The following is a 16,961-nucleotide window of genomic DNA, read 5'->3' on the forward strand; positions in this document are numbered from 1 at the left end:
GTACTGGATTGATGCATTAGTTCACAGTGTTTTCCTACAATTTTAATATACACAACACATACACATAACAGAGACTCTAGTCATCATTAATATATTCTCCTTCACTATTTACAACAGTTTCTTTTTGAGATGTGCTACAGCCAGAAGTTGTAAACACATTTGCTATCTAAAGCTGGGTCATCTTTTTCCGAATTGTAGAACCTTCCATTCATCTAATAATTAATATTGCCAGACACTGTACGGCATCATTTTTGCAATCTTTAACATGTCACTACAGCCTCTGCTCTTTATTCTTCCTTTGGGGTCTAGATACCTAAAGCTTTTTAGTGGTGCACTTGATAAGCATGTCTTTTCCACCCATGTTTGCAAGCTGCAGCATAATATTTTTGGACATTCTTTACAACCCAAAACTTATCACATTCTTCCAGTTTATTAAGCTTCTCAATTACTCACCTGCTAACGACTACTTGTTGAAGAGTAAGCAGATTACCCTGTGTAGAGATTTCATTATGAAGAACATCAGAAATACTCCGAATTTTTCTCAAGGTAGAAACCTTCAGAACATGAGTCAACAAGATTTGAAGTGTGTTTTTATTATGTATACAACTTGTGAATCGAAGGCTTTTGGATTTGAAAAACATTATGTGAACTTATTGAATAGTTATTCTGACCAAATTATGAAATATAGTCCTGATTTTTAAAGCATTCACAACAGTGTTGTAGAACTTGGATTGCACAGTAGCAGAATTCTTTTTTAGAGGTATATCCAGAAGAAAGTAATATTAATTAATCCCACTGTTCCAAAATCCTTTTGGCTGAAGGTCATGAAGTAAGCCACCTTGTGAAGTGGAATTTAAACTTAAGACTGATTTTTTTTTCAAATTCTTCCCAGCAAACAGACCAACCACCACAATAATGGCAAATAATGACCAGAAATTGGGATGCTTCTTCACCTGAACAGTATAAACAGTATAAAGTCTTTACACAGGCCTTCTGCTTTGGGTCTCCTGAACGTCAGTCTCTAATAGCCTGAACACTTTTTTATTGACATTATGTTCATCTGATCCCAGAATAAGGCATTTATTTAGGGACATGTTGACTTCAGAAGGTGCTTTGCATTATTTCTGAAGTAACATTTCACTATCTGCTTTGCCAATAAAGGAAGATCTTATGTGATGCATGTTATGCAACAATTACTCTTTGACCAAAATGTGATGTTTGTAATTCTTTTTTATCTTTAAAATTGGTAGTTTCATCACAACCCGATGTATAAGATGATGAACATGCTTCTTGTAACATACATTCCTGGAATAAGGTGCCAGTCCATCATTTATTAGGTATCTCCTATTCTTAGACAAAAGCAGATGATGTTCTGGAACACTAGAAGTGAACATTACAAATATCATTTGACAAATCTCTAGAGTAACAGGACACAACTGATTTCATTGTCCAAATCAGTTCAGTAGTTGTGGAACTATCCTTGGTACTTAACATCCATATCATTGGCACACAAAATGAACTTGACAGTTGTGTCTGATCTGGGTGTTCTAAACATAACTGATGTGGTCCACATTTAGTTTCAAAGTTACACTTGTCTTGTTGGAAGTGGGTGATTAAAAATGGTCTGAAAACCTTCTGTACCAAATTAATCAAGCGAGAATACACACTGCAAATCAGTTCATTTTCACTAACTTTTTCCCAATGCAGAAATTTTACTTTTCAAACTCCTTATCTTTACAAGCCAATCACCATGGAAAATGCATTTTCCGATTTTAAAAAAGTTTATTTTCAAAATTGAACAGAGTACCACAGCAGCAGTATTGTTACTACAGCAAAATTAGAATCTGGAACAAAAACAGAAACAATTGTAATAGAGGAATATTTGATACTAATAACCACTGTGCAATATATAAAAACTCAAAAACTCAAAAAGAAACAATCTCTCAAAAATTTCAGAAGCCCCCTTAAGTTAGATTTTGTCTATTTTCATCGCTGGAGCATTCATAAAAGTTAAATGAACGAACATAAACACAGAAACTAGGAAACACAAGTAAATAATGTATTTTCTACCTAAAAAAAAACAAAAAAGATTGAAAAGTTGACAAAAATTAAACAGGCGACAGCATTAAAATAAGGTGACTAAGGATGAGAAAGGTGACTGACTCCTCACCCTGAATGACTGCCAGACATTAACAGACATTAAAATTGCAAAACCATGATGGCAGCATGCAACAAACACCAATTTTGCTAGCTATATGATTTGATATGGAAATGATTAGCATTTTGGCACAATCACCCAAAGTAAAACGGGATAACATAATGTATGAGGTGTGTTTAAAAAAATTGGTGAATAATTTTATTAGAAACAAAGTAATAAGCTTATATCAAATTCGATTTAATCTCCTTCAGAGTATGTCCTTGGTTGTCAATGCACTTATCCCAATCTTGAATCCATGATTGGAAGCATTTCTGGAAGGCTTCTTTTGTAGGGGCATTCAGCTAGTCTGTTGCGGCCCTATCAGTGTCAGGTATGGTGTCAAAATATTTTCTTTTAAGCATGGTTTTAATTTTCAGAAAGGGCCAAAAGTCACATGGCGCTCAGTCTGATGAGCAAGATGGATGTGGACAGACAGGAACACTTTTTCTGGCCACAAAGTCAACAACCAAAGGCAAGGTGTGGCACAGTGTGCTGTTGTGATGTAGAAGGAATTCACTGGCCCTTTTTTCTGGTCTCTTTCTTTGTACATCATTTTGCAAAATGTTACAGTATGCCCTTACAAAATTCAGCGAAAAGTGGGAAACTAAAATTGAAAGTGGAAAAGAACTGCAATATGTTAAACATAATTACATATCAAATTGAAAGAGGATATCACATCAAAGTGAGGATAAAGGGTAGAAAACAAAAATCTATACTGCACATAGAATGCTCTGAGGACCGTTAGTAACAATTGTGCAAACAAGTTTCTGAAATTTCCATGCAGAATAGCGCAAACATTAGTGACAGCAGTTCTGAGAAAGAGAGTAGAAAAAACAACTTAGAGCTTAATTGAGGTAATATCACTAGAGAAACATTAGAGTAGAAAACTGAAGGAAACTGTATGCAATGTTATCACCAGTTAAATGAAATGAAAGAAAAATCCTCAAGTGAAAAGTGGGACGAATTTTGGCTGGGCAGTAACAGACATTTTGCAAATCAGTTTCCCTGTTTTTATCTGGAAAGAAACATAAATCTAGTTATTTTCCTCGAAACCTCAGTGGGACTCTATGTATCATGTGGTAGCAAAAGAAAATGAAATCTAAACTGCTAACTTACACAGCTTAAAATATTCCACATTATTGTTACGACTTGAAAATTTAAAGAAAAGAAAGAAATTGAGAGAAGACTATTACACGGAAACATACTAAGAAAAAATATTTAAGACTTTCGATATGTACTGTACATTTAGTAATTTTTAGAGTTTAGGAACAGTTTTCATAACATTTTTGATTTACATAAATTTAATTAAATATTTTGCTGTTCCACCAATCAGCAATGAAATAATACTGACATGAATTTACATGTTGATGTGACAGTCCCAAAAGTGTGTAGGACTAACCATGAGCTATCTTAGAGATCAGTCAATGATTCAGGTCATTCTTCTTGACAGACTTAGAAATGCTACAGTAACACTCACCTATCAAACTTCAGAGAAGGGAACTTCCTCTAATTAGTAATTATAGACCAATTTTATGCCTTACAGTTTCTTATCTTTTTTTTCTGGCTCATTTTTCTGTGCAAAACTTGTCAACAGCCTGTCAGCTTTCATTCATAATTGAGGCACGAGAAAGAAATTCATATAGGACCTGACAAATTATGCTATTGACACAGTCTGTGAATTTTTAAAACCTTTCTTTCATTGGACCCCAAAAGTTGACTGGCAAATCAAAATAACTGGTATTAATGGCATCTCTCTTGTAAGACTTTAGTCTTGCACACAAAGTCTCCACTAACATCCTTAAAAAAATCTGTTACTATTATATGACTCTTGTGACAAATTTACTGAACAGTAACTTGTTTGAAGAGAACAGCTGCATCCATTCAGTAAATGTAAGACACAGAAATGAACTGTGTGTAGAAAACATCCATTCCTCTATCATTCAGATAAGTGTGCAGTACTTGGCAGTAAAATTTTTCAACAAGTTTCCGCAAGGATTGGAAACAATTGTTGACAAATAGTGTATTTTCAAGCCTAAGTTGAAAGCTGCACTACTGAAAAACTACTTCTGTTCTCAGCACCAATACCTAAGGCTTATTAACCTCTGTTAATTATCCAAATGAATGGTATTTCAGATTTATTCTTTTAGTAAAAGGAATTAGCATTAATTTTTGTCACTTCTATTTGTCTGTTCCCTCATTTTTCCTTCATCATTCCAAATCTTCACTTTCACAATCCCTTCCTGTTAACACTAACTTGAAACTAGCATAATATACATCCAACCTGTTACTATTATTATTATCATCCAGTGTATCTGATTACTATCCATTTGGCCCAATGATTCATTTGATGACCCTGTGCACTGATAGAATTGTTCTATGAAATTACAAAATAAAGTAAATAAATCATGCAAATGAAATTTGTCAAATCCAGTTACCATGCATTACAAAATTCATGCATGGTAATTAAGTTGTAGCTGTTCTTTAGTTAAGTCTTAAAAATAATCAAAACAATTAATGACAATATTATCAAAAGGACAGACTGCTACTCACCAACAGAGAAGATGTTGAACTGCAGATAGGCACAACAAAAAGACTGCTACACATGTGAGCTTTCGGCTGTAATGCCTCACTCTACTTTAGAAGAAGGCCTTCTTGCCAAAAGCTCACATGTACAGCAGTTCTTTTCTTGTGCTTGTTTGTGACTCAACATCTCCTCTACATGGTGAGCCGCAAGTTGCCCTTTTCATAATATTGTCATTATTCCATCCTACATTTTCTGTTGTTCAAAACAATTAATTCCACAGTTGTTAGAGAGAGTACCTGGTTCAAAAAATTTGCATCACCAAGCTGACGTTTAGCTTCAGCCCAAGTCGGCTCCACCTGCTTCAGTATCATCACAGCTTCCATCACCATTTCCACTCGTGCTGGGGGCCGTCCATAAGATTTTACTTCTGTTAAGTCTCTCTTATTCAAGGCATCTAAGGCCTAAAATAAAACAAATATTTACATAAGAATTGTGAAATTATACTTATTAAAAAAAACCACACACACAACACTAGATCCTTGGACAGAAAGAATGGCATGCATTGCTACTAATCCGTAATGGAAGTATGAAATTGCACTATTTATATGCAATATGAGGTACAATTAAGTAATATTTATGCAAATGATTCAATGGCTGCACAGCAAGACAAAAGCAGTTCAGAGTGTAAAGCATAAAAGAGAGACGGAGAGCAAGGAGGGGGGGCACAGAAGGGAGGAAAAGAGATGATGGTGGGGTTGAAGACAGAACCACGGATGGGAGAGAGTGAGAGAGAGGAGAGGACATGGGGGATCAAGTAAGAGAAAGAGAGAGAAAATGCCAACAAAATGGGGGCGGGGAGAGAGAGTGGTGGGAGAAGACAGTACAGAGTACACAATCTGGATGGGGAAGGAGCAGTGTGGACGAAAGGGAGAAGGGAAAAGGTAAGGTGAGGCAGTGGGAAACAGGTTAGTAGAGGTTTAGGCCAGGGGGATTGCAAGATTGGAGGATCGCAGATTGTGCTAGCCAGACTCCCAACTACACTGTTCAGAGCAACTTGTGCTGGAAGGGAGTATCCAAATGGCCTGTGTAGTAAAGCAGGTGTTGGAATCATTTGAGTTGTTATGTACAGCATTTTTGGGAACTGGTTGGTCAACTTTGTGTTTTTGTCACAGTTTGGCTGTAGACATTTATGTGAGTAGACTGTTAATTATTTGTCACCTATTTGCAACAAAGATCTCATTGGCTGAAAGCTTATTTGTGACAGTCTTTTTGTTGTGCATATCTACGACTCAGCGTCTTTGCTATATGGTGAGTAGCAACTTTCCTTTTCATAATATTATCATACACACCATGGCTGCTTTCATACTTGGCCCTGCCTTTTATTGGGTAGGAAGTGCCAGGAACTGGACTGCAGTAGGAGGTTGTGGCTGGGAGTACAGGACAAGTCTTGCAACTGGGTCGACTGCAAGGGTGCAGAATTTGAAGCAGAACTGGAAGAGAAATGGTCATGGAATTCTGTGGGTTGGGTGGGTGTCAAAACACTGCTTCGGGTGATGTGGGAAGGATTTTGGGTAGCAAATCACTCATCTCAGCACACAATGAGAGGCAGTTGAAGCCCTGGTGAAAAATGTGGTTGAGTGTTTCAAGGCCAGGGTGCTACTGGATGATCAGAGGAATGCTGGTTGGTGACTGGTTGACAGATTTACTGTTGTCAGAGGAAAGATTTCATGGGAGATCTGTTGACTGATGAGCTGGATAGGTTATTTTCTGTCAATAAAGGTACTAGTAAGGTTATCGGTGTAGTTTGATGATTCATTCTTTCCACTGTAGATGCACATCAATGGGAGGTGAGGAGAGGCTGTAAGGGAGAGACTATTTGACATGTAATGGGTGACAGCTGTCAGAGTGGAGGTACTGTTGGTGGTTGGTGCACTTGATGTGAGAAAATGTAACTTATATATGGAGCCATCTGAAAAGTGTAGATAGATGTCTAGGAAGGTGGCTCAATGAGTTGAGAATGACCAGATAAGTGGATCTGGGAGTAGGTTTGGAGGGTATGAGTACATACCACAAAAACATCATCAATGAATCTGAACCAGGCAATGGGTCATAGGTGTTCACTGAATAAGAAGGATTCCTCCAGATGGCCGATAAAAAGATCGGCGAGGGATGGTGCCGTCCAAGTACCCACGACAATACCACAAATTTACTTAAAGAACTGGCCTTCAAAAATGAAATATTGTGGCTCAAGGAGAATTAGGAAATAGCCAGTGGATTTGGTACAATGGGGACTGGTACAGCCATGGGTATGGGGGATGTTGGTGTACAAAGATGTTGCATCCACAATGACTGACTAGGAGCCTGGTGATATGTGACAGGAATTCTGTAAATGTAATGAAGGAAGTGAGCAGTGTCTTGCATGTAGGGTGGGATGTTTCTGACAATAGTATGGAGGTGTTGGTCAACAAAGGCAGATGTTTGTTCTATGGGAATGTTGAGATCCATACACGGAAGTATTTTGATCCCAATCATTCCACTTTTGAAGGCTAAATTTACTATTGGCTTGTGTACCCACAAGGGACCATCCCATGCCAACTCATTTATGGCTCATCTGGAGGAATTCTTCATATTTAGTCTACACCTAAAAATCCTTGTCTGGTTCTGACTGAGTGATGACATTTTCATGATCTGGTCTCATGGTTGGGATAACCTTTGCTCTTTCTACCATGCAATCCCCCCCCCCCCCTCCCCCAAGAATCTGCTTCATCTGGTCCTTGTCAAGTCAATGAGCCACCTTCCCAGATGTCAATCTCTACATGTCAGATGGATCCGTAAATAAGTTACATCTGTTCACATCAAGTGCTTCAACCACCAACAGCACCTCTGCTTTGACAGCTGTCACCCTTTTCATGTCAGAAAGCCTCTGCCTTACAGCCTCACCACCCATGAATGCCACATTTGCAGTGTAAAGCAACCACTGTCGCACTATACCAATCACCCACACCATGTCCTCTTAACCAGAAACACTGTTAACCAGCCATTGACCAGCACTCCTCTGATCACTTAGCATCAAGCTAGCATTTAGAAGCTCAATCACAACTTTAAACAGGGCTTCACCATCTCTCATCATACCCTAAGATGAACGATATCATACCCAAAATCCTACCCATGTCACCCAAAGAAGTGTTCCACCGCCCACCCAACCCACAGAATATGCTTCCCATCATTCCAAGCCTGATCCCAATCCTGCACCCCATGGGTCACTTCTTTGTGGTCAGCCCTGGTGCAAGACCTATTTCATACACCCACCCACCCCTTTCTACTGCAATCCAGACACCAGAAATTCCTACCCAGTAAAAGGCAGGACTACTTGTGAAAGCAGCCCTGTTATATATCAGCTAAGCTGCAATTACTATGTAGCATTCTATGTCAACATGACAGGAAATCAACTGCATACTCACATGAAAGGTCACCACTGAACTTTGGTAGTTCACGAACTAGACCATCCAGTTCTAAACACGTTGCACACCACAATACAAATGACTTCAACAGCTGCTTTACTAAACAGGCCATTTAGATACTCCCTTCCAACACAAGTTTCTCTGAACTATGCAGTTGCAAATTCTCTCTCCAGCATACCCTGCGATCCTCCGCTCTGGCAAGCCCTAGCCTACACCACTGCTAATATGCCTCACGTTACCTTTTCCATTCCATCTTCTGTCCACACCAATCCTTCCCAAACCAGACCATGAGCTGCCTTCTCCCACCACTCTTTCACCTCCCTCATGGGGACATTCTCTCTCCCTTTTTTCCCCTTCTCCACCTGACACTCTTTCTCTCACCCCTCCCTTTCTCGCCTTCCATCTCCACCTTTGTTCATTTTACCTCTTCCCCTCCTCTCCCTCTCTATATCTCTTATATGCTCTACCCTCTGAACTACTTTCATTTTGTTGTGCAACAACTTAATCATATGTCAAAAGACCTGGCTTGCTCTTTACCAATAGCCCCTCCTTATTTTGCGTCTCCTTCCCTATCCCTTCACCACCTCCGTCAGCTGCGCAATTGCTTTCAATAACTGATAATGAATAATTAATTCTACCATAGCTGCAAGAGCTTTTGTTTTGGCATCTATGTGTGTACTTTTACTAGAAAAAAAGCAAAAGCTCGAAATCTAGCTTGACTACTGTTTTCGGTTACATGTTTCTATGCTACGCAGATATGCCCTGTGAGTATTTGCCTCTTTTTACTTTGTGTGTTGTTCCACCCAAGAATTCCCATTACTGTTACAAATATTTACTGAAGTTCTTTATATTTCTAATCACTGGTACCCACTTTCAAGAACACTCTTCTGATTTACAGCCTACCTCAGGTGCCAATTAAGAGATTGTAGTGCAAAAGGTCAGAAAGCTACAATGTGACCAAATCAGTTGCAATTTACTACTTTACTGATTTATGCATGCTCTGACATTGCTGTTATTATTTTAGTTACATGTGGAACAGTTTCAGGTAGAAGACAAAGAAGGAACCTTGTACAATGACCTACATGCAAACCCTTATTCTGTCCTTGGTGTCTCATTGAAGAAAGTTTGTTGAATTGCTGTAAAACTGGTGTTACAGAAAATATTTCAATGAGGTACACCACACAACTTTTAATTACTGTGGCTTTTCCCACAGTTATTGTCATTATATACAATGACCAGTTCCAGTTCTCACAGAAAATAATTGTTACAGGTAGGCACTTTCACTATATTATTCATCAGGATGGTATCAACAAAATGTGCACAGTACATATTTGTAATCGAATTTAAATGGCATTGTGGTAAGTACAAGTACTCATTACTTTTAATTTATAAAGTTTCCAGTAAAACTAAATATACTAGTGCAGTCAGTGGATAAAAAGTTATCATAGGAATAATGAGTTAGCAGAAAATATAGTGTGCATAATGTCTGAACAGACCTGAGCATATACTACATATACACAAGGTGAATAGCCATATTTAGATGACAATTACAAAAGAAAGAAAATTAATTGTTAACAGGTGTGTAATCATAGCAGGTGTGATGTTTCCATTTTGCTATGTTATTACCTCTACTCCACATGTTCCATACATAAAGTACCTTAGGGATAGAATCAGTGTGGAGCGAGTAAGGTCTGGTTCCCAAGTACAACCTTAACAATGAGAGGAAAGACATAAGGAGACAATAAATGCTTAAAAGGCATGTAAATGCCTCACTGGGCTGGTAAGCCTCAGCTCTGTCTCATTCTTTACACTTTGCCTGGAAATATACTGTGAATCTTCAGGCTCTGGTGTTTCTCTGACAATTAGTATTTGGTACTGTTACATCCAACTCAATCACCTTTAAAATAAGGTAAATCTTTCCGCTCCCGGGATTGGAATGACTCCTTACCCTCTCCCTTAAAACCCACATCCTTTCGTCTTTCCCTCTCCTTCCCTCTTTCCTGATGAAGCAACCGTTGGATGCGAAAGCTTGAATTTTGTGTGTATGTTTGTGTTTGTTTGTGTATCTATCAACCTGCCAGCGTTTTCGTTTGGTAAGTCACATCATCTTTGCTTTTATATCTAAAGAGCCAAGTGTGAAAGCACCCACGTGATTTACCAACTGACCTGCCTACACTGTGAAGCTTTCTATGTGGGAATGCCAGCAACAAACTGTCCATTCGCATGAATGGACACAGGCAGACAGTGTGTTGTTGGTCATGAGGATCACCCTGTGGCTAAACATGCCTTGGTGAAACTTCCTGACAGATTAAAACTGTGTGCCCGACCGAGACTCGAACTCGGGACCTTTGCCTTTCGCGGGCAAGCGCTCTACCAACTGAGCTACCGAAGCACGACTTACGCTCGGTGCTCACAGCTTTACTTCTGACAGTATCTCGTCTCCTACCTTCCAAACTTTACAGAAGCTCTCCTGCGAACCTTGCAGAACTAGCACACCTGAAAGAAAGGATATAGCGGAGACATGGCTTAGCCACAGCCTGGAGGATGTTTCCAGAATGAGATTTTCACTCTGCAGCGGAGTGTGCGCTGATATGAAACTTCCTGGCAGATTAAAACTGTGTGCCCGACCGAGACTCGAACTCGGGAGTTCGGGAGTTCGAGTCTCGGTCGGGCACACAGTTTTAATCTGCCAGGAAGTTTCATATCAGCGCACACTCCGCTGCAGAGTGAAAATCTCATTCTGGAAACATCCCCCAGGCTGTGGCTAAGCCATGTCTCCGCTATATCCTTTCTTTCAGGAGTGCTAGTTCTGCAAGGTTCGCAGGAGAGCTTCTGTAAAGTTTGGAAGGTAGGAGACGAGATACTGGCAGAAGTAAAGCTAAGAGTACCGGGCGTGAGTCGTGCATCGGTAGCTCAGTTGGTAGAGCGCTTGCCCGCGAAAGGCAAAGGTCCCGAGTTCGAGTCTCGGTCGGGCACACAGTTTTAATCTGCCAGGAAGTTTCATATCAGCGCACACTCCGCTGCAGAGTGAAAATCTCATTCTGGAAACATCCCCCAGGCTGTGGCTAAGCCATGTCTCCGCTATATCCTTTCTTTCAGGAGTGCTAGCTCTGCAAGGTTCGCAGGAGAGCTTCTGTAAAGTTTGGAAGGTAGGAGACGAGATACTGGCAGAAGTAAAGCTGTGAGTACAGGGCGTGAGTCGTGCTTCGGTAGCTCAGTTGGTAGAGCGCTTGCCTGCGAAAGGCAAAGGTCCCGAGTTCGAGTCTCGGTCGGGCACTCAGTTTTAATCTGCCAGGAAGTTTCATATCAGCGCACACTCCGCTGCAGAGTGAAAATCTCATTCTGGAAACATCCCCCAGGCTGTGGCTAAGCCATGTCTCCGCTATATCCTTTCTTTCATGAGTGCTAGTTCTGCAAGGTTCGCAGGAGAGCTTCTGTAAAGTTTGGAAGGTAGGAGACGAGATACTGGCAGAAGTAAAGCTGTGACTACCGGGCGTGAGTCGTGCTTCGGTAGCTCAGTTGGTAGAGTGCTTGCCCACGAAAGGCAAAGGTCCCAAGTTCGAGTCTCGGTCGGGCACACAGTTTTAATCTGCCAGGAAGTTTCATATCAGCGCACACTCCGCTGCAGAGTGAAAATCTCATTCTGGAAACATGCCTTTGTGCACGGCCAGCACATCTTGGCACAGTGTTACACCGTCCGGGTTATCTGGATACTTCCCACTAACACCAAACTTTCAGAACTCCAGAGATGGGAACTTTCCCATCAGTATATCCTCTCTTCTCGTTATCCGCCAGGCCTCAATCTCCGCTAATTTCAATTTGCCGCCGCTCATACCTCACCTGTCTTTCAACAACATCTTTGCCTCTGTATTTCCGCCTCGACTGACATCTCTGCCCAAACACTTTGCCTTTACAAATGTCTGCTTGTGTCTGTGTATGTGCGGATGGATATGTGTGTGCGTGCGAATGTACACCTGTCCTGTTTTCCCTCTATGGTAAGTCTTTCCGCTCCCGGGATTGAAATGACTCCTTACCCTCTCCCTTAAAACCCACATCCTTTTGTCCTTCCCTCATTCCTGATGAAGCAACCGTTTGTTGCGAAAGCTTGAATTTTGTGTGTATCTTTGTGTTTGTTTGTGTGTCTATCGACCTGCCAGCACTTTTGTTTGGTAAATCACATCATCTTGGTTTTTAGATATATTTTTCCCACGTGGAATGTTTGCCTCTATTATATTCATCTTTGTTTTTAGATATATATAAAGGCTTTTACATATTTCTGCTTGTGTCTCTATATGTGCGGATGGATATGTCTGTGTGTGTGTGTGTGTGTGTGTGTGTGTGTGTGAGTGTATACCTGTCCCTTTTTCCACCTAAGGTAAGTCTTTCCACTCCCGGGATTGGAATGACTCCTTAGCCTCTCCCTTAAAACCCATATCCTTTCGTCTTTCCCTCTCCTTCTATCTTTCCTGATGAAGCAGCCGTGGGTTGTAAAAGTTTGAATTTTGTGTGTGTGTGTGTTTGTTAGTGTCTCTATCAACATAACAACGCTTTCGTTTGGTAAGTTACATCATAGTTGTATGTCTCATTTCAAATGTTTTTCTTTTAACTTATGTAAATCTCTAATCAAGACATTATGTATTTTTCTCTTCTACCCCTTCCCATTGAAGTTATTTTAATGATTTTTCACTTTTATCAATCTCCAGTGATTCATGGAGCTGCCAGTGATACATCTAGCAGCAGTAGGCAGACATGTCATGGATTAACATTAAATGATAACATGCTGTACCATGACCTATCAGTTATGGAATTTTTGTATACACCAGTGATGCCATATGTAAAAATCTAGCATATAAAAATGGACAAACATTTCACATAATAAAAACAGAATTTTTGCATAAAGTAATTCTTGCACATAATGGTATATATTGCTACATTACATTTAATTTTTTACAAAAATATAAAATTAAATACAGAATATTTGAACAATGACACTAATATGATTTCTGATACTGAAGACTGACAATCACTGATATAGATACACTGTTATAAAAGTCTACCAATTTTTGACAAGAGAGAAGAGTACCAGAGAGAAGAACATGGATTATTTGGAATATACTTCTGTGTGTCAGTACAGGAAAAAAAAGTGCCACTGGGAGTGCAAATCACCTCTCCACCAAATACTGCATAAAAAATTTTCTTCACCTCATCATATGTACAGCATTCTACTAACTTGACATACTGTTTCAGAACATATCTAACTTCACATAAAACGTTATGAACTGGTGTCACATATAGGTTTTGTGAAATGAATGATTGGAAATGGACAACCCATTGATGTGTATATGTTGACGACATTTTGAAAGCTTATTTCACAGATATCTTGTAATTACCCTCATGGCTTCTTCTAGAGCAGGCATTGCCTGGTTCAAATCTGCTTGGGCAACATCAGCAAGCTTTTTGCAGGCTGTTTCCTCTTCACCAATTCTTAAGCTCTTTGCAGCTACCGACTTCTGTTGTTCATCTGCCTCTCTTTTTTGTGTCATAATCGTTACAAGGTATTCATCACACTGTTGCTGGAACTCTACCACTGTGGAAACAAAATGAAAGTCTCAGAGTGTTACTGTTTACAGTTTGTTGAATGGCAGCAATGAGATTTTTGAATACATAGAAATTTACCCTTTACTTGTGACTCTTCCAGTTCAACAGACATTAACTGCACTTTTTCACGAGTATCATCAATTTTAAACAAACCATTCCTCAGTTTATTTGCAGCATTTGCTGTTTCCCAGCGTTTTTCATGCAACATACTGCAATAAATAATATGCTCAAATAAATAGTACATTGAAACTGATGAAATAAAAATGAAGTGTTGTATTAATTGTAGTTATTTTGATGTTTTTCTTAAGAAATGCTGACAAATTCTGTTCAATAAATTTATGCCATTTCACAAAATAAGGGTCCAAAAGTAGAACTTTTGAAAAGCTACAGTTATTTTCCCTATTGTAGGATTTCCGTATCTACAATATGCAAGACAGAGATTACTACCAAAACATCGTGCACAAGTTAATAAGAGTGAGAAGCTACGCGCATTGTACATAACAAAGGTTGGAGGGGGCAATCAAAAATAGTTACAGTGAAGAATAAACACTTTTTGCTTCACTCTGTTTCTTCAGTGTCTTTCCCGTCTACTTTTCACTGCCCTCTCCCACCTTTGTTATGTAGAATGCACTTAGCTTCTCACTCTTATTAACTCATGCATGATGTTTTAGTAGTAATCCTCTCTTGCGTATTACCCTGTCTTCCACCTTTAAGCTCTCATGTTTTCAAATCTAGTTCTATGCGTCCCCAACAGTCTGTCTTTTTTCTCATCCCATACGGTAAGTCTCCTCTGACCTGTAGTTCTGGGTGACTTTCCCAAAATCTACCCCTCTTCCTAGACCTCTCCGACTTTTCCTTCTCCCTTCTTCCTTCCCCTTCAACCCTTCTGCCTGAAGAAGGAGCCACTGGCTCTGAAAGCTTGCCAGTCACAACAGTCTTTTATGTGTGAGTGTTCTGCCGCAGCTTGGTGAGTACATTTTTTATATGTGGTTCCTAGGACATTATGACATTGTAGACCTACTGCACAATTACTGTTGAGCTGTACTGAGGTAACAGTCATTTAAGTATTAAAAAAGCTATAACATATGTTAAAACAGAGCAGGAAATGGCACTCATAGTGGCTTGCTTGGCATATATTGCTCTTGTATCTGTTGAGACTATCGGCAAATCATGTTTTACAGGATACAACCTATGCACCCACTCATTAATAGGAATGGAGTTTGGATATCAATGATCAGATTCATTTTGTCACCCAGAATCCCAGGTCAGGGGAGAGTTACAAGATGAGATGAGAAGAAAAGACTGATTGTTGGTAGAGATTTCAAGTCTCTGTCAACAATCAATCTTCCCTTTACATTCCATCCAGTAAGTCTCCCCTGACATGGGATTCTGGGTGACTTTTCCAAAATCTTCCGAATTTCCTCAACCTCGCCCTTCCTTTTCCTTCACCTCTCTTCCCTGCCCTTCAACCCTTCTGGCAGAAGAAGATGCCACTGGCTCTGAAAGCTTGCAAACTGTAATACCTTTTATATGTGTTTTCTCTTGCCATTGCTTGGCGAGTAGATTTTTTTTATCTTTCCAGTTACATTTTATTTCCAAAAACTGATTATTTTTGTTGATATTTTAGCTGTGCTTGTTTGCGTTTCATTTGAACAATGCTCACTTATGCATAGCACTGAAATTGCTGTATTTTGGGATATGTCTGTGTCACTTGAGGTTTTTGCAAATTAGTGAGTATTGCAACAAAGGAAAGTCCTTCGTTCTCATCCTGACCGGTATGTCTCCTCTGACCCAGCATTCTGGGTGACATTTCTGAACTCCACCCCTTTTCCTAAACCTCACCTGTCTTTCCTTTTCCTTCACCCCTCTTCATTCCCCTTCAACCCTTCTGGTAGAAGGAGGAGCCACTGGCTCTGAAAACTTGCAAACTGTTAACACCTTTCATACATGTGTTCTCCTGCTGTTGCCTGGTAAGTAGATTTTTTATCTATTAAATTACATTAAACAAGCACAGCTAGTTTTATATATTCTAAAATGATAAATTGCATTAGCATACAAAACTTTTGGTGTTTTGTGCATGTGCATTTGTCAAAAAGAGATATAAATCAAATTATGTACCAATGGAGATGGTAAAATATATTGATCTTTCACGCTTTTTCAGCAAAATTGATTGTTTACAAGTTCTTGGGTTGCAGTCAAGTTTTTACTTTCTCTTTACACAATGTTTTGACAATTTCCTCACTTGTCTCCACCAGGTATTGAATACAGATTATACTACTCGCTCTTTGATCTGCACCAAACTGTGAATGGTACACCCTGTACACTGCCCTAATGATTGTTTCCTGGCTCTCCTAAAGAAGAAATTGGTCAACAGATTCAAACTGAGCACAACATTTTTGCTGGAAAAAAAAAAAAAAAGAAAAAAAAAGAAAAAGAAAAAAGAAAAAGAAAAAAAAAGTAAGAATGCTACGAGAAAATCCACTTAGTAGGCATTTATCTATGAGTGGAGGTAGAGTAAATCAAGTGCTGGATTTATCTAAGACACACAGTTTATCACTGCGTAACATAAGGCAGAAGAGCCTGCTTCAAACAAGAAAAATGAATCATAAGACTCCTCCGATAACACAACTTGGCTTTGAGCTTCAAGGAGTAAATTACAAACTACAATGTGTTGTGTTGTTTACAAGCAGACTCCATCCTCTTTGCCTACTTTGTGATTGGTCAACTCGCTTATTTATTTGTAATTCCTTTATCTTGAATGAACTCTTTAATAGAGTAAAAACTATTTGTTTTTTGTAGATTAAAAGCTCTTGGGTCTCTAGCCAGGTGGCAGTGTCATAAGACCACACCATTTCAACAAGCGACATACTCATCATCTTCTGGCAAAGTGATGAGATTCTGTGGATGCCACTTATGTCTATGGTGTATCCCCTGCAACTGGCTCTGCGATGATGCTGAGTAGAGAGGCTGGCCAGTGGGCCGGGGGCTTAAAATTGCAGTGGTGGAGGTAGCAGGCGCACCGTTTGCATTTCTGCAAGAGCATTCCAGGCTTGTCTCACAAGGAGTACAGTGGCTGGCACACGGACGGTGAATTGACATTGTCGTTGGATTCCATTCCACACTCAGTTGGTATCCTTGATATTTGTTTACAAAATTCTCGTCAATCCAACTTTTGGTAGAT

General features: G+C 39.5%; 1 protein-coding gene across 1 annotated transcript in view; it reads right to left on the reverse strand.

Annotated features, from left to right (window-relative positions):
• Positions 1 to 16,961, reverse strand: part of LOC126195572 (dynein axonemal heavy chain 2) — a 957,657-nt gene that overhangs the window by 317,077 nt on the left and 623,619 nt on the right. The window contains 3 exon segments of the mRNA XM_049934198.1: positions 5,018 to 5,182; positions 13,573 to 13,769; positions 13,859 to 13,989. Of these exon segments, the coding sequence (XP_049790155.1) occupies positions 5,018 to 5,182; positions 13,573 to 13,769; positions 13,859 to 13,989 (493 nt within the window).

Source organism: Schistocerca nitens, chromosome 7 (genome assembly GCF_023898315.1).
Source record: "Schistocerca nitens isolate TAMUIC-IGC-003100 chromosome 7, iqSchNite1.1, whole genome shotgun sequence".
Classification (NCBI taxonomy): domain Eukaryota; kingdom Metazoa; phylum Arthropoda; class Insecta; order Orthoptera; family Acrididae; genus Schistocerca; species Schistocerca nitens.